Source organism: Dreissena polymorpha, chromosome 1, assembly GCF_020536995.1.
Source record: "Dreissena polymorpha isolate Duluth1 chromosome 1, UMN_Dpol_1.0, whole genome shotgun sequence".
NCBI classification, from domain to species: Eukaryota; Metazoa; Mollusca; class Bivalvia; order Myida; family Dreissenidae; genus Dreissena; species Dreissena polymorpha.
Genome location: NC_068355.1, coordinates 100,308,189 through 100,330,649, shown reverse-complemented (window position 1 = coordinate 100,330,649; position 22,461 = coordinate 100,308,189). Strand labels below are relative to the sequence as shown.

At 36.6% G+C, this 22,461-nt stretch overlaps 2 protein-coding genes across 2 annotated transcripts; both read right to left on the bottom strand.

The window, feature by feature from the left end:
• Positions 1-849: 849 nt before the first annotated feature.
• On the bottom strand, positions 850-4,161 carry LOC127842708 (uncharacterized). Its single transcript, XM_052372386.1, has 2 exons — positions 3,924-4,161; positions 850-1,319 (listed from the first exon to the last, which is right to left on the bottom strand). The coding sequence occupies exons 1-2, from the start codon at positions 4,040-4,042 to the stop codon at positions 1,055-1,057; spliced, it is 384 nt and encodes a 127-aa protein (XP_052228346.1). The 5' UTR covers positions 4,043-4,161; the 3' UTR covers positions 850-1,054.
• A 2,810-nt stretch (positions 4,162-6,971) lies between these two features.
• LOC127842673 (uncharacterized) lies at positions 6,972-16,473 on the bottom strand. Its single transcript, XM_052372308.1, has 5 exons — positions 15,821-16,473; positions 13,329-13,459; positions 10,218-10,330; positions 9,276-9,512; positions 6,972-7,250 (listed from the first exon to the last, which is right to left on the bottom strand). Exons 1-5 carry the CDS (start codon positions 15,980-15,982, stop codon positions 7,231-7,233), a joined length of 663 nt encoding a protein of 220 aa, XP_052228268.1. The 5' UTR covers positions 15,983-16,473; the 3' UTR covers positions 6,972-7,230.
• Positions 16,474-22,461: the final 5,988 nt, after the last annotated feature.

Genomic DNA, 22,461 nt, shown 5'->3' with positions numbered 1-22,461 from the left:
TCACCGGCCCACAACTGTCATAAGCATTTTGTGCAGACAAACTTATTCGCGATAACAGCTTTTTTTTAGTTTCTACACAAATATTAAAATCTGTGAAAGGATTGAGAAAGTTGTAAATATTGTTGATGTTTTTTCATCTACATTTCTCTACAGATTCTCTCCAATTAGTATCATGTAATGGATGGTTGGAGAACACTATCCAGTGATTTAGTCTACGGTAATTAAAATATATATTTATTACAGTAAACTTTTCATTTATAAAATTGCATTTTCAGAACAAAACGCATTTTTATATGAAAACTAATTTCCGACTAAGTGTTGGTTATTGCTTTATGAGCAACGGTTTAAAGTTCTAACCTATGCACATAAATGCGTTTTGTTTAGATCTAGCCCTATAATTAATATGGGGTACCGGTATGTGCGGTTATGGTCAAGGACACTGGTAAAAGATATTGAAGATTAGTTTGTACTCAATACATTGAGAACAAATTGAATTTTTGAAATGAAACTAAATAAACAGATTTCGGATGCCCTGGGGTTGCACATTGGTGTGTGAGATTAAGGTTAAGGTCACTGTTACTGACTATGGAGAAATCGTCTCAGCTCAGATCTCGCGCAAACGAATTCATGTTATTGTGATGCAAACGTATACAGGGTTCAGAATCAACGGGGGATTCAGCGTCATGCACACGGGCTGGGCAAAATGTAAAGACCTTTTTTCCTGCAGTTTGTGTCGAGGTATAAGAATAAAATCTTACATTTCTTGCAATATATGTATTCACCGAATGCCATTAAACGAAGTACACGTTGCGAGGCATATGAAGAACAAAGATAGTTTTATTGGTTTGTTACGATGGTTTTATTTTGATTGGGTTCATTACGCGGCATTACACCGAATATTAGTATAAATACATTCATAAACCAAAATTTTGCTCTTGATCTCGATTTAATTAACCTGTTCATCTATCCAAATATAAAACAAAAACAGAAATAAAGGTAATATGATCGTTAATAAACAGTAGAGAACGCAGGACGTTGCCATGGTTTCTGTTCTTTATTTCCCCGCGGCGTTGATGCATTTATCAAAGAACACCTTGTGGCACATGCAACAGTATTCCATACCGGTCCCGTAGAGATCCCCACACGGCCCACAAACAGGGGCCAGGGTCTTGATTGTGAATGGATGCAGCTTGTCAATGTCACATCTGGAGCAGGGTACTTCGATGCCGTTGTTTCGAGGAACCAGACGATATGTGGACACGATACTTAGCAAAGCCAGAATAAGGGCAAGCTTGTACATTCGTTGCATCATTTTTATTCTGGAATAAAACATATACGTAGTTAAAGTAGGTTTGTTTAAATCAGGCCGATCGATGCAAATTTTATTGCTGTAACCTTAAACATTCATTTTTGATTTTCGATCATGTTAGCTACGATCATATTCGCTCGAATTTAAGTAACTTGCTTTGTTTCTCCTCTACCCGAACGACCCTTATTTTTGTTGCTGGTCTTTTAATGGTTTTTCAGGTCGAGTTTTCGATCTTTTTTCCTACAAATATTTTCGCAAAATTAACTGTTAATTTGGCATTGATTGTTTTGAGAGACAAGTTTACGGGAAACGTAGACACATTGTAAAAATACTATCGGTAACATGTCTACCCCATTGTCAAACATGTTTTTATCATTCAACAAGCCTTCCCGTCTGTGTGCCATGCTAATGATTGACCTTTTTCCTGTATTATGACCTTGACCAAATCGTGTCAGATGATTTTACAATTGAATGGAGATTGATGATGTTAACATTTCTACTAGACAATCTTTACAAGATTATTTGATCCGTGTTCTGATAAAATTGGGCTTAATGCATGTGCGTAGAGTGTCGTCACAGATTAGCCTGTGCAATCCGCACAGGCTAATCAGGGACGGCACTTTTCGCCTAAATTGGATTTTTGCTTAGAAGTTACTTCATTTAAACGAAAATGTCATAAAAGCGGAAAGTGTCGTCCCTGATTAGCCTGTGCGGACTGCACATGCTTTATGCCCAGTTTTCTCAGAACACGACTCATTTTAAGGCGAACTTCAACATTTGACATCAGCCTTGCCCATTGAAGTGTGGATACGGTGTCCAAATCATCACGTCATTTTGGTCATTTATATTTTTTTATTGTAAAGTTGCACGATGAATAACGCGATAACTGTCCAGTCAATTGTAAGGGCTCATTTGAGTGGTTGACCTCTGTTACTCAAGTCTTTGCTGTTGGGAGACGTAAATTACACACGTCACGTCGTTTCTATACGGTGGTCGTTTGTAGTAGATTATTTATCATTGCATGGTGACTGGCAATCTTACAGTCCAAACAAGCCACACACAGAAAGGCATCGTCTTCTAACGGCGATCAGTTGTGATAAATTATTTTAACATTGTATGCGGAATGACAAAGTTACAGGGAGGCTGAGCTCGAACGACCACACGCACTTGACCAAAAATGTAGTGTTCAGCTTAAAATGGAGGTTTGAAGTTTCGTGCAACTCTTAAAAATCAACTTACAAGTACATACACAACGGTTCTGTTTATAAAGAGATTCACATGGCGGGTAAGGTTTATGTTTTAATTGGCTTCAACATAAATTAGTGACTTTCTTCTTGCATGCGATACATTATACTAACATTAGTACATTTACTGCTCATTTAAATGTTATGTTAATTGCTTATTGAAAATTTGAACCTGTGCACTTTTATTTCGATTAAAATCGTTAGAATCAGTCTCTAATGAACACTTTATGGCGAACATTAATGCATTATGCTTGCACAGAAATATTGAATTACCATTATAAGATTTATCCAAGTTCCATTTTCAATTTGATCGAATGAAAAATAACTTGTTGAGTGTGCGTGTGTTTATTTAATTTCGCTTTTATTCACCTTGGCGCACTTATCCATTTTTGTTCCTGCGTATATTTCTTTTTTTTTTTCAATATTTTTTTATATACAATTCTGTGGCATTTATTTATAACATTTGATGTGTTCGCGATCAAACGAAACAATCGTGTTCGTGTTTATTTTATGGCATGGTCTTTAATTAAGATAACCTGCAAAAATTGTCAGTTGCCTGTTTCGGTCTGCTTTTTTGAATGAGCCATGCTCTTTTAAAATAATGCTGAAATATTCGTGCGATTTAAAAACATATTTTTGTAAAGCATATTTGTGAAACAATTGTTCTAAAATACCACGTCCATTAATTTTTATTATTTTGAGTGATACTTTAGTTACGCACTTGCAGATTTGATTATGGCTTTGTATCCTCATTACAGCTATTATATTAATAAATGTGATATACGTGATACGAACATAGAATATGAATTGGACATCTTGACATAGAGTTCAGGTTTAGTAAAACACTTTGTGTTCTTACTTTCTGTTCAAGTAGTTATTTCATTTTTCCCTTTCTTGTTATTATTACTATATACATGCATTAACGGGACATAAATGTGTGTATGTGTGTAACTGACCTCAGTTACTGATAAACAGAACGCGGAACGCATTTAGTTAGGTAAATTAAATAGATCTTGTATATTCATTTTTTTAAACCAGTTTAGAGTTAAATATCTGCGTATCTATTAAAATGAGTCAATAATTCAGGTACTTATTTATATTTTCCTTATTTAAATTCTGTCAGGAATTACAAACAATTAAAAACATGTTTTAATGCAGCTGATATTAAAGCAAACCATAAAACTAATAATCGAAATGTAATTACATCGTTTAATCGACTAAGAACATTAAATGACCAAGATTGTTTTATTATCGCTTATGTTCTAAACCCGACACACCTATATAAATATAATGTAAATAAATACATAAATAAACGAAAATATAATTAAATATAAATAAATAAATGAATAAATAAATAAATAAGTAAATACCTGAGATAAGCTCCAGGTGACTGTACGCGTGTATATCGGATGGAGATTCTTTTTGCAATAAGTCCAATAGCGTAGTAGGTGATGAAAGTTCGCCTCGCCAATAGCACAAGGCAACACATGCGGGGGATTTTTTTTTCTGTTGGAGACTGTCACTTCTTTATGATGCCGACTCTGAAGGACCGTAACGTCGTTTACATGTATGGTGGATTGTAGCCGTAGTATCTTATAAACCCTTGCAATAAGCTCTTGACGACGCTTGGTCTAAAACGACATCAAGATGGCTCGCTTTTGAGCCGCTAAGATTTATTAAGCATTTCAAAAATGACTTAAATGATCATTTACGAACTTGCTTAGAGAAAAAATGCTCCGTCTTGATTAGAATGTGCACGGAAGATAATTAATGCACGAATTTAGGAAATAGCATTCGTTGATTGCATCAATTACTTATTGCCAATTATTTTTTATGAATAATTTGAATTATAAATAATTTAAAGACGGCATAAATTATCAAGAATACATGATTAAACATATACTAGTATCCTATGTTACCCAAACTTTTTTAAAGCGCATGTTTCGCGTGTTTAATTTGGTTAAGTCATCGGAAAACGTACTCAGTTTCACATTCGTGAATATGTCAATTTTAACTGAATTTAACTGATCTCTTCGCAGTGTCCTTATATTTTTTCTGTCGTAAATATGTTTACGAATTTTAATTATATATATGCAGTTTATTTCCATTTCAAATGAAAGATGGACTCTCACGGCATTCGTCACGTTGCTATCGCATGGCCGGAATGTAAGGAGTCACAACAGACTCGCTGCTGATTGATACTGATTAAGTTTCACAAGAGTTTCGGACAAAGTCAAGAGCTAGATAACCGGGAATCGATGGGCTCTTATCGTCAAACAATTTGATAAAGCAATATATGTATCCAATAACCCCACCACAGAGTTTCATTAATTATATAAACGTTCTACAAGGCAACATACGGCCGTTACATTTTTGTTTCAATTTCAATACTTACAAATTACATGTGTATGTGTGAAACGTTTGTCCCAAAGTACAAATAATGTAGAAATGTTATCACGCAGTGTCATGGTGAACTTGTATGTAGTGATTTTGTCGTCACTGTTTGGAATTCAAACGTTGTTGGTTTAAAAAAATATTTTATGCAAAGCCTTTTTCTGGTACTATATGTCATTTAATGATTCAACGGAAAGCTGTGACATTGTATTATCCCGCTTGTTATTTTGAGGTTTGAAGTTTGCAAAACACATCGGATAACCAGAACTCGGAATAATTATTTTACCATGTTTATTTCAGTTCCATAATTACGTATACCGGCATAGTAGGACGTACTATCGTCGGAAGCAAAATTTGCTCAAATTGGCTACTTTTCTGATGAACACAGAACGTGTTTTTTAAACGTCGATTTCTATAAAATAAGACTTCCGGTTAACTTTTGCGAATGGCAATATTAAATTTGGTGATGTCTTGTTTTACACATACATCAGTCGATACCGATAACTTATATTTTATTCGCTCACGCTACTCAAGCGGAATGGCTGGATCGATTTCTATTTTGTGAAACAGGAACCACTTGCATGGCGTAATATGACCACGTGGACAGCGGACTGACCTTGTTCCGCGTGATCCCTCGCCGTGGACACGTGACCTGCCTTAGTCATAGGTTGGGCAGGAAGTGGTGCGTGCGTCAATGTCCACTTGCCCTGTTTTGCTTCTATAACATACATGGCGCTGGGGTTCGCATGTATATACTCTTAAATTCTCGTATCTGATATATCAGTTAAATATATAATATAAGGGCGGCTGATTAGGCAATTATACGTCAACATTAGGCATTAAACCAAACATATTTTAACCTTTCAGCATACTGCATTGTTTTATAATGCACGAACTAAACAGTAACACTATTGATCACAGTGAAAATAAAAAGAGCCACTTTCCGCCTAAACTGGATTTTCGGTAAGGAGGAACTTCCTTGAAACTAAAAATACCATAAAAGCGGAAAGTGTCGTCCCTGATAAGCCTTTTCGGACTGCACCGGCTAATCTGGGATGACACTTTACGAAAATGCATTAAACCAAGTTTTCTCAGAACGCGGCTCAATATATTTTTTAATATACGTTAAAACGTTGGAACATTGTAGATGCAATGTTACTGTATGATTATAAGTAAATTATTCATTTTCAATCGTCGCCTCATTTGACAAATGGAAACATGCAACACACGAACGTCTCGACGGTATATGCCCTCACTACATGAGGCATTGCGAGAGATATCTGCAGGACATTAAATGCCAAGTTGGGAATAATCAGACGAAAACTGTTCAATATAGCGAGCGAAAACTGCTTAAAAACACAACTGCATTTAACTAAATTACCATATATGTCAATTTATTTGAACAACTTGATTGAACATCTAACTTAAGTTTCTTGCTCGAATGTATTGCAATGAATTATTAATAGGATTAGTTAACAAAAAAGACTCGTTGAGATTTAGCGAAGAAGAACGCGGGCGATCTATCAAGTTTGGGGGCTCGCACGTCGGATTTGCAAGTATCACCATGATCGTAATTAAAATCGATGGTCTATGTAAGTTTTGCGTTATATAATTAATTACTAGTTACATTTGTTAATGCCAAATGTTGACATGTTGATACGAGTCATTATGGCGTCATATGGCTATTAACGTCAGTGCCTAGTATTAGGTGCAAACTACGGTTATGAAACACACTAGTCGAATCGGATGTGGTCAATTAGCACCCAGTATCGCCTTCTTAAGTAGATAGCGGGAAGAGGACAATTACAACGAGCGAGGCATGGTACAGGGGCGATAACCCTGGGTTATGGTTAGGGTTAGGGTAGGGTTAGGGTTAGGGGTCGGGTAAGGGTTAAAGTATGGGTTAAGGCTAACCCCAACCCATATCCGACTCCTAACCCTAACCCTTACCCTAAGTAGATAGCAGATCAAAATGTATGCTGTTGTTTTTAACTGCTGTCAAATGAACTAATACATGTGTTTTATATTGTTTTATTACACTTTTGCGATTTCCAGTGACCATGATACAAATATTCGTTGAGCAACATTGACTTGTATAATAAGGTATTATTTTCAAGAAATATTAATAATAGCATGAATTCAAAATGAGCAAGATTTTGTGTGTGTATAATACATATGTGTGTTTAGAATATATTAGTGTACGTCCTGAAATTACTTTTAGTGTAGTGGTCATGAAATATAAGTGTACAGTTGGTTGACACGAGGTGTTGCGAGATCTTCTCTTCAGAGCGGACCACATAGACCTGCAGAAAAAAGAAACCTCATGAACCTTGCTCTGGGAAAATGGGATTAAGTGCAATTGAGACGCGTTCTGAGAAAACTGGGCTTGATGCATGAGCGTAAAGTGTCATCCTAGATTAGCCTGTGCAGTTCGCACAGGTTAATCAGGGACGACTCTTTCCGCTTTTATGGTATTTTTCGTTTAAAGGAAGTCTCTTCTACACGAAAATCCAGTTAAGGCGGAAAGTGTCGTCCCTTATTAGTCTGTGCGCACTGCACAGGCTAATCTGGAACGACACTTTACGCACATGCATTTAGCCAAGTTTTCGCAGAACGCGACTCAATTGCGGTGTCGTGCCAGATACGCCTGTGCGGGCTACACCAGGGACGCCATTTTCCGCGGTTATGGTATTTTTTCGTGTAAAGGATGTCTTTTCTAAACGAAATCCTGTTATGGCGGAAAGTGTCGTCCCTAATTAGCATGTGCGGACTGCACTGGTCAATCTTGAGCGACACTTCAAGCGTATGCATTAAACTCCGTTTTTGTTTCCAGAACGAGGCTTTATACAACATAATTATTATGTTGACAATTACTTTATGCCGCCTTGTTGTCGGAAAAAGTTTGGAATGTGCATGAAATAGTCAGTCGATGCGTCATAGACTTTCCATTTTACTTTAAAATGAACTTGCAACCTAATAAATACAACACTATCACAACAGCATAGGTCGTTATGTAATATAAACATATAATGCCACCGTGTACACTAATATCAGTATTAACGAGCAAATTGTTTTTTTCTTAAAACATTTTTGCGTGAAGTGTCAACAGAAGATGATTTCAAATCGGATAATAATAATTATTATTATTTAATTATTTGTTTATGTTTATTTATTTTTTTTTTTTGGGGGGGGGGGGGGCGGAAACGAGTTTGGTTGGACGTGTGATTAAAATAAAACAGTCGAAGCAGTGAAAGTATTCATTATAATATGGTTCACAGGCGATGAGTCTCAACACTGAAATAGATTGAATTTAATTACTTTTCTGCCGAAGGGAAATGTTATGTAGGTTTAATATCAAGACTTTGAATAATTATCATTGCTGGGAAATCGATAAAAAACAGTTCTTTTCTCAAACTACATAGTATTTATATAGAGAAACAAATATTTACATATTCTATTGCGCTTCACAATATTACATATTCAGAATTAAGACCAAAACTTGTTAATGATATACATTAATGTTCGAGAACGTGAAAATAATCAACGAACATTTACTATTTTAGTTAGTAAAAATGCAGACTTCATACTAATTCTACAAGTACACTCATTGTTTGTAAAAATGGCCAAAGAGATGTGTTTTAACTTTTTAGCCTTGATCTAAAACTGGCTTCAGATTGACAAGCCTTAAGATACTCAGGTATATTGTTCCACCATGTTGGACCGACGACGGCAAGAGATCTGTCAGCTAGTTTTTTTTCGTCGTCTAGGGATGTAGAATTTTCTGTCATGGTGTGACCTTAATTTGTGTTGTCCTCGAGCAGGTACAAACAATTCTGTTAAACTGGAGCAGTACCATTGATGACCCGAAATATTACAACTAAAATTTTAACCCATTTATGCCTAGCGTCAAGAAAAAAGGCCTTGGCAAACAGCGTAGACCCAGATGAAATGATGCGGCGTCTCATCAGGGTCTGCGCTGTTTGCTTAAAGGAATTTCTGTAAGAGTTTCTAAATTTAGAAATAAATATACTAGACATCCCTAATTAAGGAAATAAATTGATCAAATTTAGAAGGATGGGAGAGTCCACTAGGCATAAATGGGTTAAACAACACCCTGGCCTCTACAAAGAGCTCTACTCTTAATCTCAAAAACAAATTGACAAAACCACAACTACTTCGTGTCGTTTTTTTTCAAATTTCATTACATTTACCGCTTATTTCAGTCACACACTAGCTATATTTATACCCTTTTTGACGAGGACTGTAGACTGTATGGGGCAATCGTGTTAAAAGTGTGTGTTTTGTTTACTCAAATCCACCGAACTTACGATTTTCCCCATACGTGAAGACCCAATGGAATTGTGTGGAATCAAACTGAACACGCGTCTGTTCCAGATCCCTCAGAATGAGAGCAAGTGGGAGATTATTGGGCGTCCCTTTGATATAGAGCCCGAACTTTGCTTTCGCTGCGGGGCAGTGGCGCATACCAAGCCGGTAGCCAGAACAGCGCATGCTCCAAACATACCTCTCTGGACACGACGACCAAAACACGAGGCCTTCCTTGTCTGCAAATACCTTTACAGGGTAAAATTGTATATCACATCCTTAAACCATTTATGCCTAGCGTCTAGAAAAAAGGCCTTGGCAAACAGCGTAGACCCAAATGAGACGCCGCGTGATGCGGCGTCTCATCAGGGTTTGCGCATTTTTCTTAAAGGAATTTCTGTAAGAAATATTATAAATATAGAAATAAATATACTAGACATCCCTTTTTTTGGAAATAAATTGATCCAATTTAGAAGGATGGGAGAGTCCAATTGGCATAAATGGGTAAACCGTTTATTTATCTACCCAAAGGTTGTGGGCCTTAGCTTACTTAGTGACTGTACACTTTTTGTTATCGTTGTTGTTTAAAAGGAATCGTTTACAGTTGTTCATTCTTTAAAACATCATTAAATAAATTTGCCGACAACAACTATAATATCTATAATATCACTGAATTGGACCCGCAAGTTATGCGTTCATAAACGTAACCCACGATTGATTATTTCATTATTTAATGTGATTGATTGTTATCAATACACGGAGAAAATTGGACAAAATGTATTCATTGTATACATTACTATGATTATTTGTCAAACCAACATAATAGTATAGGCTTTAACATATGCTGGCCTCTTACCATAAAACACATTTGTACATACATTCACAAAGGCGGAATGCGTATATCACCACGTAAATAAATAAGCATAACCAGAATCGACTTAAACCTGGAATATCAGATGCATCCACGTAGAACACGGACTCATTGGCTGTTTCAATAATGCCGTAAATCTGAGTTTCGTTTGCGCAGCTGGATGGGTTACTTGACGAAGCCGGTGTTCTGAAAAATATTATAAAGAATGAAATAATAAAATACGTTTGAAATAACGGTGGTACAGGTGTGACGTCGTGTGGCAATGCTTTGTTTGTATTTATGAACCACGACTGTGTAACTTGTCCCCACGTTTTGTCGTGGAAACGAGAAAACTAACTCGTGGGGACAGTTTAGTAAGTAGATGGTACGACTAAGTACGAAAGTTGTGGGGACGACAAGCTAACTCTTTGGAAGTTTGGAAGACTTAGTAACTTGTTGGAACGAGATAACTAACTCATTGTAAGGAAGAACTAAACTTTTCAGAATACACGCGAACTGGTATTTATGTAGTCCGAAAATATGGTGTTCTCCATTTTGTCCCCTTTTTTGAGACATGTATTAAACATGTATTTTGATTGTTGATTACATGTATGTCTTTTTTAAGAGTTAGCTTTGTTGTTCCCGCTTGTTATCAAGTTGTTCCTACGAGTTCCTCACTCGTTCCCACGACTTGCTCTTACTATAACCCGAACAGGCATGCTCTACTTAAAAATATGCAGATTTCATATGAAAATTAAGCAGTATTCAACGTTGACTGTCTTATGATTAAGTATATTAGAAATTATAGCCCGATCGGTATATTTTGTTTTAACGGCATGGAATATTAACATAATTTCGTGATAGGTACATGATCAATTGCATTAGGAAAGTCACGTGAATTATAATAATAATACGTGCTGTTCTGTATTCTTTAGTCGTAGGATAATAAATGATGAGCTTCAATTCAAAGCATACCTTAACATACCAAGAGGTATTAAATGTTAACCCATTTATGCCTAGTGAACTCTCCCATCCTTCTAAATTGAATCAATTTATTTTCAAAATTAGGTATGTCTAGTATATTTATTTCTATATTTAGAATATTACTTACAGAAATTCCTGTAAGCAAACAGCGCAGACCGTGATGAGACGCCGCATCATGCGGCGTCTCATCTGGGTCTCCGCTGTTTGCCACTGCCTTTTTCTAGACGCTTCGCATAAATGGGTGTTAACCAGTACCCGCCTGGAGATCTCTGAGTCCTCCAACTTCTCAAGGCAATAGCCCTTGGGTTTATGGGTGCCTCTGAGCATGGGTGACAACCGTGAACGTTTGATTACCTGTAATCCCCTACCGTAACTAGGGTGCAGGATCACGTGACTCAGTAACACCGGTAAGTGGTGATTATTCTAAATATTTTCTTAATTTTTCTTAAGAATTTCAACTAGTGTATAAAAGACAGATTTTAAGGTGATGATGGCAGTGTGAAGTACATCAGAATTACTTTATTTATTAAGAATGTGTTCTTGTGCAAAAATTATATGTGGCCTGCATTAATTTTTAACGGTTATACTTAACGCAACGTGAAATTTTGTCACCGATTTCAGACGTATTGAAGGATTTATTCTTATACCTTAAGATATCGACACACTGCAAGAAAAACTTTCTTTTATGCAAGTAAGATTTTTGCAAATGAATTTCAATAACTTGATATATTTGCAAAAAATAAAGTTCTTAACGGTCTGTTTACATTCTGTCCAGCACGTGTGTAAATCCCTGAAAACCCCGTTGATTCTGCACCCTGGTAACGCACGGAAAATAACCGTGATGTTCTAAATATGAGACTGTTATATCGAGTTGGTTCATACATTTTTGGTTGTTCGCGCTAGTGGGCAACTAATGTAGAGGGAGTAATGCAAGTCAGTCTGCTCTTAACTACGCTAGGAACGATAACCACCGCATCTGCCTGTTTATACTTCACCACTGGTACACTGCAGACAGCAGTGTGTGTATGTAATCAATAGTGTTTAATTTTTATTAATGATTTGAAAAAGATGAAAGTGATGATAACTTCAAAGTAACATCGCTGACAAGGCAAATAAACAAAATCACTTTTAAATCAAATAAACAACCAATGAGTTCGAAATTTTAACCTTGTGGCATTTTCAGTAAACATCTTAAAGGGACCTTTTCACCGTTTGTCATTAAATGCTTAATATTGATAAATGTAAACATTGGATCTTAAAAGCTCCATTAAAAATACAAGAATAAAATTAAAGAAACAAAAAAGTTACTCTCAACTGGTATCGAAACACTGACCCCTGGAATGAAAGTCTTTTGTTAAGACCACTTGACCATCCTTGCTAATACAATGAGAGATGTATTTTATACTTTATATGTATACGCAATCATCGTAGTATGCAACAATATTACGACAACAACAGAACTCTCCAATTTATTAAATAGTTTAATTTTGTTAATTTACCAAAACGTGAAAAGATCTCTTTAATGTCTGCAGTCTTGCAATTTGAATGAGTTCAATACACTGTCAGATCTTACATCATGAACAACTTGCAGGTTTAGTGGTTACCTGTTATCCTGGGGCCAGTAGATTTAGGCCCAGGAAACTAAATTTCAAAAGTTGGTTACAGTTGGGCTACAAAGCAGGGCAACTAGCTGTTTCAAAGCTTGAACAACTCAATCCAATTAAACATAGTATACAAATTGTGGATCAATTAGGCCTAGGAAATGATTCAATTGCGGCTCACAACAAGACATGATGCATTAAAAGTCTATCATGTCGGCAAAATTGTTGCTCAATAATTTAAAGAAAATAGATAAAGTATTAGATACACATACCACAACATGTAAATGATTCTAGGCTTGCTATTCTTTAGCAAGGCAACCACAATTCTAAAGATGGTTGCCATTCTAGCAACCAATTGCGAAACAAGGAGACATATTGTTGTTATTTTGTCAAAGTTATCTCTATAACATAAATATGAGGATAAACAGTGCACACACATTATGACCTGTGCTTTAAGACACATTCTTTATAAATTTCAAACTTGCGATACAAAAAGCTATAACATAATTTTGAAAATCGACTTGCGTCTAAGATTATGCAATAGCGAACAACTTCAGTGCCTTCAGCGCTTTGATTAAATACAAGTTATGGAATATCAGACGCAATAATTCGGTAGCTACTCTGCAATATGGCGGCGTTCGTAGTGGGTTTGATTCAGCCTGTGAATCTTCGCAAAGTATCGCACATCCGGTTCAAAGGCTGGTGGTGTTGGTAACCCAAAGTAAAGCTCCCCAAGGATGACTTCAAGAAACTGCAAACACATTATATAGAACACTAATGTAATACAAAATAATTTTAATCTCCCTTTTCACATATTCAAAGCGACATTCAACCGAACAAAAAGTGTCAAATTTAATGAACATTTTTGCATTTTTATGGGCAAATATAATACACTTGGGGACTTTTCTAACGCATCAAAATCATTCATCCATGACGATTGGACGCTTTAGCACGTTGGGTAGGTGTGGTTCAATATTTTTGCACGTGGAAATGGTGAAACACGATATAATTCTAGTTTTATTTTAATTTAGTTATTTTAGGTGGGTTCTTACACAAGGAAAACATAAAAATAATTTTTAAAACAATATAGCTCGTTTGAATATTCAGCAGCGCAATCGCGCACATTACATTTTGCAGGCTACCTTCCTCACTTGCGTAAGCATCCGATCGTCACGGATGAATGATTTTATCGTTAGCTTGCACATAATGTAGTCAAATGATCACATGTGCACTTTTAAATGTTATTGCATAAACTCTATCTATAATGCCCTCATGCGGGGTGCAGAAACTTGGAAAAGGAGGGCTTGAACGGGGGAAATCGTGTATTAACAAGGCGATTCACGTGCCGTTCAAGCCCTAGTATGTGTTTTTCATATCCATAATCTGGTCCACGCGCAGTTACTTCCCTTCTTCAGCCTTCGACGACTTTCCAAGCATAAATGGGGAACTGAATAAGCAACAGTTTCCTCATGCATGCAGGGATAATGGCAATGACTATTTCAATCCACTTTTCAAATTATACCATCTGCACTCTCTTGACAACATTTTTTTTATTTAATTGGCAACATCAATGAAGTTAAGGTTATTTACTCAACACTTTCAAAAGACTATGCTGTAAATGTAAGTGTTTATGTACCTTCAACGCTCCTGCTGTTAGTTCCAAAATAATTCCTCATTTCTTAATTTGCGCGGCTGCATTTCAAGTTAGCCTTAATCCACTGTTTAAACACATTTTAAATCGAAAACTGCCTATCCGAAGGTAAAGCCTCGTCATTTCGGATGATGACCGAGTGAGGCATATGTAAATCACAACCTTGCACTGTATTGAAATAATCGAATTATTTTGTCGATGTCGAATAAACAAGACCTATTGTTTTCAATGTTATTTGAATATATTTTGGTATGTGTGATTTGTTTATGCAATAATAGTGTTGCGTTTGAAAAGTCACAAAGTTTAGTAAAACGCGATATACATGTTATTCCCATTTAATTTCAATTTCATCATTCTAAGTGAGTTTTTACACATGTAAAAAACATAACATTAATTAAGAAAAAAACAATATGGCTCGTATGCATATTCAGGAGCGCAACGGCTCAATCGGCATGTTGCAAGCCGGTCAGTTATTAAAGTTTATGCGGTTTTCTGTTCAGTGTCATTTTTTTACGTTGTGCGAGTTTGTGAATTTGACTTTTGAAGTGACGGTTTTAATTCGTTAAGTTTTATATTGTGTTGTTTTTCAATTTCGTTAAATTTTCAGGAATTATCAGATATGTATTGAATCTTTCTTTGTCCGAATTTCAACACAATCTGTTCAAAAATAAGGGAGCTATATTGATATGATTTAGTGATGCGTTAAAAATGTCTCCAAGTGTATCAGTGGGTAAACGTTTGCAAGTAATTATGTAACTGTGAAAGGCAGACTAAAATACATATATCGCGATTCGAATGCGAATTATACCATAGTTTACTTATCAATAAGTTATATTTTCAGTGAATACATATTTTACTCTTTATATAGTTAAACTATTACTATATTTTACGTTGGATGTTTGTACAACACATTTGTCCGCATGTGCCATGCTTTCTGGGTTTATTGTATATACATTGTACAAATATTAACATTAGGTTTCAAACCCTAACGCAGAGAACAAAACACTGAATAATCGATACACTATTTGATTTACAATCATGCATTTTCTTGCAAGCCAAACACATATGTTGTTTGTTTCTACGAACACAATTGGTAGGTTGAACACTTTTTCGTTAACGTTTATTAAGACACACGAGTTATGTTATAATGAAAACAAGAAAACTTGGGGATATCGATTGTAAATTATTTCTTCATTGATGTCTGTCTAAAGGACGTTGGTGAATTTGAATAAATATAGCAAACATGATTGAAAACTTATATGGAATAAAAAGGATACAACAGCGTTGAGATTCGTCACAAAAAGGAAGGGTCGGTCAGGTTAGTTAACACTTCGATAGCCACACAACTGTATTTCTTCGCGTAAAATCAGGCAGCGTAGTAACTTTTCGTGTGTTTTTTTCATAGGAAACATTATGAAATAAGAAGTCTCTCAACGTTGAATGACAGTGCATTAAACTTACTTTTTGGTCAAACACATCCCTAGGAATTCCGTCAGGGATTGTCACCTGGTCCACGAGACGATCTTCCGCGCACGTGTCTCGTTGCAAGAGAAAGCACATTAAGCACGAGCTCGTCATCAACAACAGCGCACATGTCCTAATGTAATGTACGATAAAAGGCATGTTTGTCTGTGGGTATTATACGCACTCGTTGTTTAGATTATTTGCAGGTGTTTATTTGTACTTCGTTTTATATTATTAAAAACCTTTCTGTAAAGTTTTTAATTAATTTTTATCCAATATATAATATATTACGGTTTTAACGTCACTTGTATTTTACATATAACGAAAAGTAATGGCAACCGTTCCTACTCCGTTTAGAAGTATACAAGCCTTGCACCACATGTAATACAAATTACTTATTTCAAACTTATAGTGGTAAGTAATTATACATTATCTATAATTTTGGAGTTTAAATGGTCATGAATGAAACCACACTTGCATTAGCCCGAGGAACTTAGCCTGGCTGTTTGCTGTTACCTTTTAAACCTTTGAACACGATATATGTGATGTTGGTCACTTATCATACATTCCCTCGATCACGTGTCTCGTTTAAAATAATTCCGACCTAGCCTGTCAACCAGTCCACAGTACATATTGACCAGCCGTGTCACGCAAATAGCACAGGTTAGAATGACATAGTGTGTATTTTTACCTTCTAATCATAGTGCCAAGGTCTAAATGCCAGAGTATCCATGAGTATTAGGACTGCAGGCAGACTTGTCGTTTATAACGCATTTACCATCGGCGGAAATAAGAAACAAATATTAGCGGTTCAGAATCCATGCGACATTGCTAAGCATACTTATGTTGATTAAGTTGTCGTTAACGTCCATGGTGATAAGATATAATGCTAATAAATCTAGGTGACCACGCTTTGACCCTCCAGAAGTTATAAATAAACAAAAACCCTTATCGGTGGTTTAGTTTATGAGTGCCATACTTGGAATATCAAGCGCTGTTATTAAAGCTCGAGCAATACATTGAAGGTCTCCACGGATTATAATAACTTTATAACGAATGCGATACTTGCTTACATAAATATGCGTCAATGCATCCCCGTCAATGCACGATGCATCCTATATACAGAGAAACTCAACGTGAGTGATGTATGGACACTCACTTGTTTCTTTAGAGGTAATGAAAATGTTTAAAAACAAAAAAACTGCTTCCGTTGTCAACATAGAAATAAAGGCTTTGTAAAACGAACGTTCTTCAATACTATTGATTCAAATTTAAGTTGTTTTGCTAAATTGAAGAAGTCATGTTCAATCTTGTGTTCGCAGCTGTTATCATTTAGGGTTTTAGCCGTATACAGTAGCATAATAACTTATGACGTATGTTATGTAATGTGAATAGGATTTATCTACCTTCATATTTACTTATATACTTTTCGGTCAGAATTATATTCAATTTAAATGCCTTAAAATACCAGTGTTGAGCGTAGGGATAGCACTTTGTCGCGTGACAGCAGCTCCCTCGGGTAGCCAGGGACAGCTAGTTGTCACCTGGTACTCAACTCTGTCATATAGTTCCGGGGTTTTGTCCCAACCACACCTTGATAGCTGTTTCTGAAAGCATGCAAAACGAAGTGAAGTGAATTGCACGTTTTGTTTGACCAGTTTCAAATGATATGAGAGGGGCCGCCCAGATTTACTCAAGCCATCAATAAGAAATTGATTATGCGGACGAAAAAACAAAAATACCGATGACCTCGCAATTTAACACATTTATGCCACGTGCCTTGAAAAAAGGCCTTGGCAAACAGCGTAGACCCAGATGAGACGCCGTCTCATCAGGGTTTGCGCTGTTTGCTTAAATGAATTTCTGTAAGTTATATTCTTAATATAGAAAAAAATTAGACATCTCTAATTTTGGAAATAAATTGATCCAATTTAGAAGGATGGGAGAGTCCACTAGGCATAAATGGGTTAATGCTGGTCTCTGAGGTGGATGCGAAAAGTAAGCTACTGGAGCTAATCATTAGATCAATTCCGAGAAAAAGAGAAAAACCATAGGGACGTGGAACGTAATATTACTCCATGCGTGCGGCAAGGTCCACGAACTGATGCACGGGGTGATTAGTTTACTGAGGTCAAATGGCTAGATGTCAGAGAAAAAGCAACCGACGAAGATAGGATTCAGCGTTTAGGATTATATACATCGCCACGGGATTTTTTTCATCGTTGGCAAGGAGGAAGCCAACAGGGTTATCCAGCACGCTCATCCGTAACTCAGATAAACCTAACAACATGGCCATAATCCTGGTTAACGCACCAACATAATACTGCAAATACAAGAATTTCAAAGAATTATATTCAGAACTAGAGCGCATCATAGTAATGGTCTTCACAAAATACATTTTCATAGTCCATAGCGACTGGAACGCTTATGTTGGACCAGACGGCTATCAAGACTGGTCAAGGCTAGAACGTATATTTGGTTATGGAGAGGCCAGCGGCAGATGGTTTATGCATCTTGCTTTTTTCAGAAGCTGCTAATTTACACTGGCCAACAAGTTGCACCCACACAAACTGTCCAGAAAAGCGATCTTTCATTCTCCAAACGCCAAATTACACAATCCGATTGATTTCATACTGGCGCCGCAACGGTTTAAGTCCATCATCAGCAATGCGGACACAAGAGGGTTTCATGGAGCATGACTAAGTGCTCACCAGCATAAAGCTGAATTTAAAGGGGCCTTTTCACGTTTTGGTAAATTTACAAAATTGAAAAATGTTGTTTCATATTCGCAAATTTTCGTTTTACTTATGATATTTGTGAGAAAACTGAACATTTATCATGTATCATAGCCTTTATATGCGTCTTTTAACGATTTAAAAGCCTGAAAATTATGAAGGTCGCAACGCGAAACGATTGAATAATTTGGAAAGTTCTGTTGTCGTTATATTTTGTGAAACTACGAGGATCGCTTATACGAAGCATAAAATACACTCATTATTGTGTAAGGAAGGATGACCGAGAGGTCTGGTGCGCAGACTTTTTACTCCAGGACTCCAGGGGTCAGTGGCTCGAGTCCTGCTGAGGGTTACCTTTTTTTTTTCCTTAAATTTCATTCTTGATTTTTTACTGGAGCTTTTAAGGTCCAATGTTTCAATTTATCAATATAAAGCATTTAATGGCAAACTTCAAAACATGTCAAAATCTGTGAAAATGCCCTTTTAAAGAACAAGTGCATTCCCAAGAACCTTCGAATTAGATTCGATTTAGAGAAACTAAAGACCGAGATATAAGATAGGTATTTAAAGCACAGTTAAGTGGGAAGTCGGAAGCCATGAACATCAAAGACAATGACATAAACATGATGTTTAAGTCCATCATCAGCAATGCGGACACAAGAGGGTTTCCTGGAGCAGACTCGGCAGCGCCATGACTAAGTGCTCACCAGCATAAAGCTGAATTTAAAGGGGCCTTTTCACGTTTTGGTAAATTTACAAAATTAAAAAATGTTGTTTCATATTCGCAAATTTTCGTTTTACTTATGATATTTGTGAGAAAACTGAACATTTATCATGTATCTTAGCCTTTATATGCATCTTTTAACGATTTAAAAGCCTGAAAATTATAAAGGTCGCAACGCGAAACGATTGAATAATTTGGAAAGTTCTGTTGTTGTCGTTATATTTTGTGAAACTACGAGGATCGCTTATACGAAGCATAAAATACATCCATTATTGTATAAGGAAGGATGACCGAGAGGTCTGGTGCGCAGACTTTTTACTCCAGGACTCCAGGGGTCAGTGGCTCGAGTCCTGCTGAGGGTTACCTTTTTTTAAATTTTTTTTTCTTAAATTTCATTCTTGATTTTTTACTGGAGCTTTTAAGGTCCAATGTTTCAATTTATCAATATAAAGCATTTAATGGCAAACTTCAAAACATGTCAAAATCTGTGAAAATGCCCTTTTAAAGAACAAGTGAATTCCCAAGAACCTTCGAATTAGATTCGATTTAGAGAAACTAAAGACCGAGATATAAGATAGGTATTTAAAGCACAGTTAAGTGGGAAGTCGGAAGCCATGAACATCAAAGACAATGACATAAACATGATCACCAATCACATTTCGGCTTCCATATGATCTGCCGAAGAAGTTATTGACAGAGAGCATTGGAAGAAAAAACAATGTTACGACCGACATCGTGGACCTCTGTTACAAAAAAAGAGAGCATGAGCTTGGGCTCTATAACAGTTTACCAGAAAGCAATCAGGGAGGTAAGGAAGAAAATGAAAGATGCCAAGAAGGAGTGGATTGAGGGGCAATACATGAATATTATATCCCCGTCCTTTTCAAACTTTTGATTACGAAGATAAGGCAGGGGACCCCAAAGACCACATCACATCTATTTCCATTGGCTGAAGACACCTCTCCAACTTGAGATTTGTTGATGACATTTACCTCATGGTTGGCACCATCAGTAAACTGATAAACCTAACCAAGAGATTCTATAAAAGATATGGAGCATACGGGATGGATGTCAGTTCTTAAAAATCAAAGATTATGCTGATCAACACCAGTGTAGGTCGACGTCACCACGAACGTCAAGAAGCTGGGAAAAAGTAAGCAGCTCTATGTACTTGGGAGACACCCTGTCCAATCATTGTACCATTAAGGTCCACATGAGAATTGTCATGGTGACCGCAGCGTTGACTGCACTGAGCAGGTTGTGTACAAGCGGCTCAACCAGCTCCACATCAAGTCCACCTTAGTCTCCATCCAATTGTACGTCTGTGAGACAAGAAAACTTTACGAAGGCACATAACGAAGGATCGAGGCGTTTGAACACAAGTGTCTCCGACGACTGTTCCGCATCACCTATCTGGATCACACACGTAACCAGAAACGACTCTCTGTGTCAGACAGTGCTCCAGGGTACGTCAGAGGGAGGTCGCCGTCATGCCGTAAGAGGAAAAGGGTGGATGTCCCTCCCTTTCCAAAACGCTTATGACTGGCGGAGGATTTCTGTATCGTCGTCCCCCATGTACCCCTAAATGCCAAACATATCAAAGGACTGTTGATAATGATGATGATGATATTATCTCTATATTATTTGCAGTTTATTTTCATGGACCAAAATCAGTCTAAAAAAGACCTAATCGGCGATTTATGACAAAAAATACTACTTCTCGATCGAAAATTATCGTATTTGATCTGAAAATAACATCGTATCATATGCTGGTAACTGTAATTTTTATATCGTTAATACGTTTTAAACGAGCGACATTCATTACGTCAATGGTGGCGTTTGTCGTTGATCGCATCTTATCTGAAGATAACATCGTGTCATATTCTGGTTCCTGTAATTTTTATATTGTTAATACGTTTCAAACGAGCTTCATTACGTCCATGATGGCGTTTGTCGTCTATCTCATAGCAAAACAAAATAGTCTAATATAGCATAGATATAAGATATATATTAAATATCGTTATGTTCGTGTCGTATTTTACAAATTAATATAGAGAACGATATAATTTAAAACACTATGCCAAATTGTATGCCTTTACGTATACTTTGTAGATAGTGGATTGTATTACACGTTGCTAAATCATGTTTAAATGTGTACAGTGTTTTGATGTGATCGGATAAAACACATTTCGACTAGTATTATGCAATTCACCTTAGATAAATATTCGCAGAAAGACAATGAACCATTTTTTAAAAGGGTTGTCATACATGTTGCGAAGGCAGAAAAAACTCCGAAAGCCTTCAAAAACATATACTAGAAATATTTTGTCTTTAATGGAAAGACATCACTTGAAAATATTTATGAAGGTATTAACCCTTACAATGCGGGAACCGAATTTTTAAGGCCTTTGCAAACAGTTTGGATCCAGATGAGACGCCACAGAACGTGGCGTCTCATCAGGATCCAAACTGTTTGCTATTCTGATAGTATTCTTTGAAAAACATCGAAGAAAATGCGAATTTTATAAATTCAGCAGACGACATTTTAGCAGACGACAAATTTCCCAGCATGCAAAGGGTTAAGAATGTGTAGCTCTTTGCTGAGGTACTCTGTACACAGGCATCACATTTGTAGAAGTGCAATCTTGCATCATACAATCCGCATGGTTAGTTATGCATAACACCAGATTTATTTAATCCTGGCGATGGCAAAGATGTGTATTATGTTTATTTCCTGCGTTTATGTACCGATACGGAATATGTTTTACTGATCGAAGTTTATAAAGTACAATTATATTTTTAACCAGGTTTTCCGAAGGAAAAAACTGGTTATTAGATTGGCGAATGCGGGCGGGCTGGCTGGCTGGCGGGCTGGCTGGCTGGCTGGCGGGCTGGCGGGCTGGCGGAATAAGCTTGTCCGGGCCATAACTATGTCGTTCATTGTCAGATTTTAAAATCATTTGGCACATTTGTTCACCATCATTGGACGGTGTGTCGCGCGAAAAAATTACGTCGTTATCTCCAAGGTCAAGGTCACACTTTGAGTTCAAAGGTCAAAAATGGCCATAAATGAGCTTGTCCGAGCCATAACTATGTCGTTCATCGTCAGATTTTAAAATCATTTGGCACATTTGTTCACAATCATTGGACGGTGTGTCGCGCGAAATAATTACGTCGAT

Coding starts and splice junctions, on each gene's coding strand:
- LOC127842673 (XM_052372308.1), bottom strand. CDS start 15,982: ATGCCTTTTATCGTACATTACATTAGGACATGTGCGCTGTTGTTGATG. Junction 13,460..15,820: donor GGGATGTGTTTGACCAAAAA/GTAAGTTTAATG, acceptor ATGTGTTTGCAG/TTTCTTGAAGTCATCCTTGG. Junction 7,251..9,275: donor CTTCACGTATGGGGAAAATC/GTAAGTTCGGTG, acceptor TTTTTTCTGCAG/GTCTATGTGGTCCGCTCTGA.
- LOC127842708 (XM_052372386.1), bottom strand. CDS start 4,042: ATGTGTTGCCTTGTGCTATTGGCGAGGCGAACTTTCATCACCTACTAC. Junction 1,320..3,923: donor TCACCTGGAGCTTATCTCAG/GTATTTACTTAT, acceptor GTTTTATTCCAG/AATAAAAATGATGCAACGAA.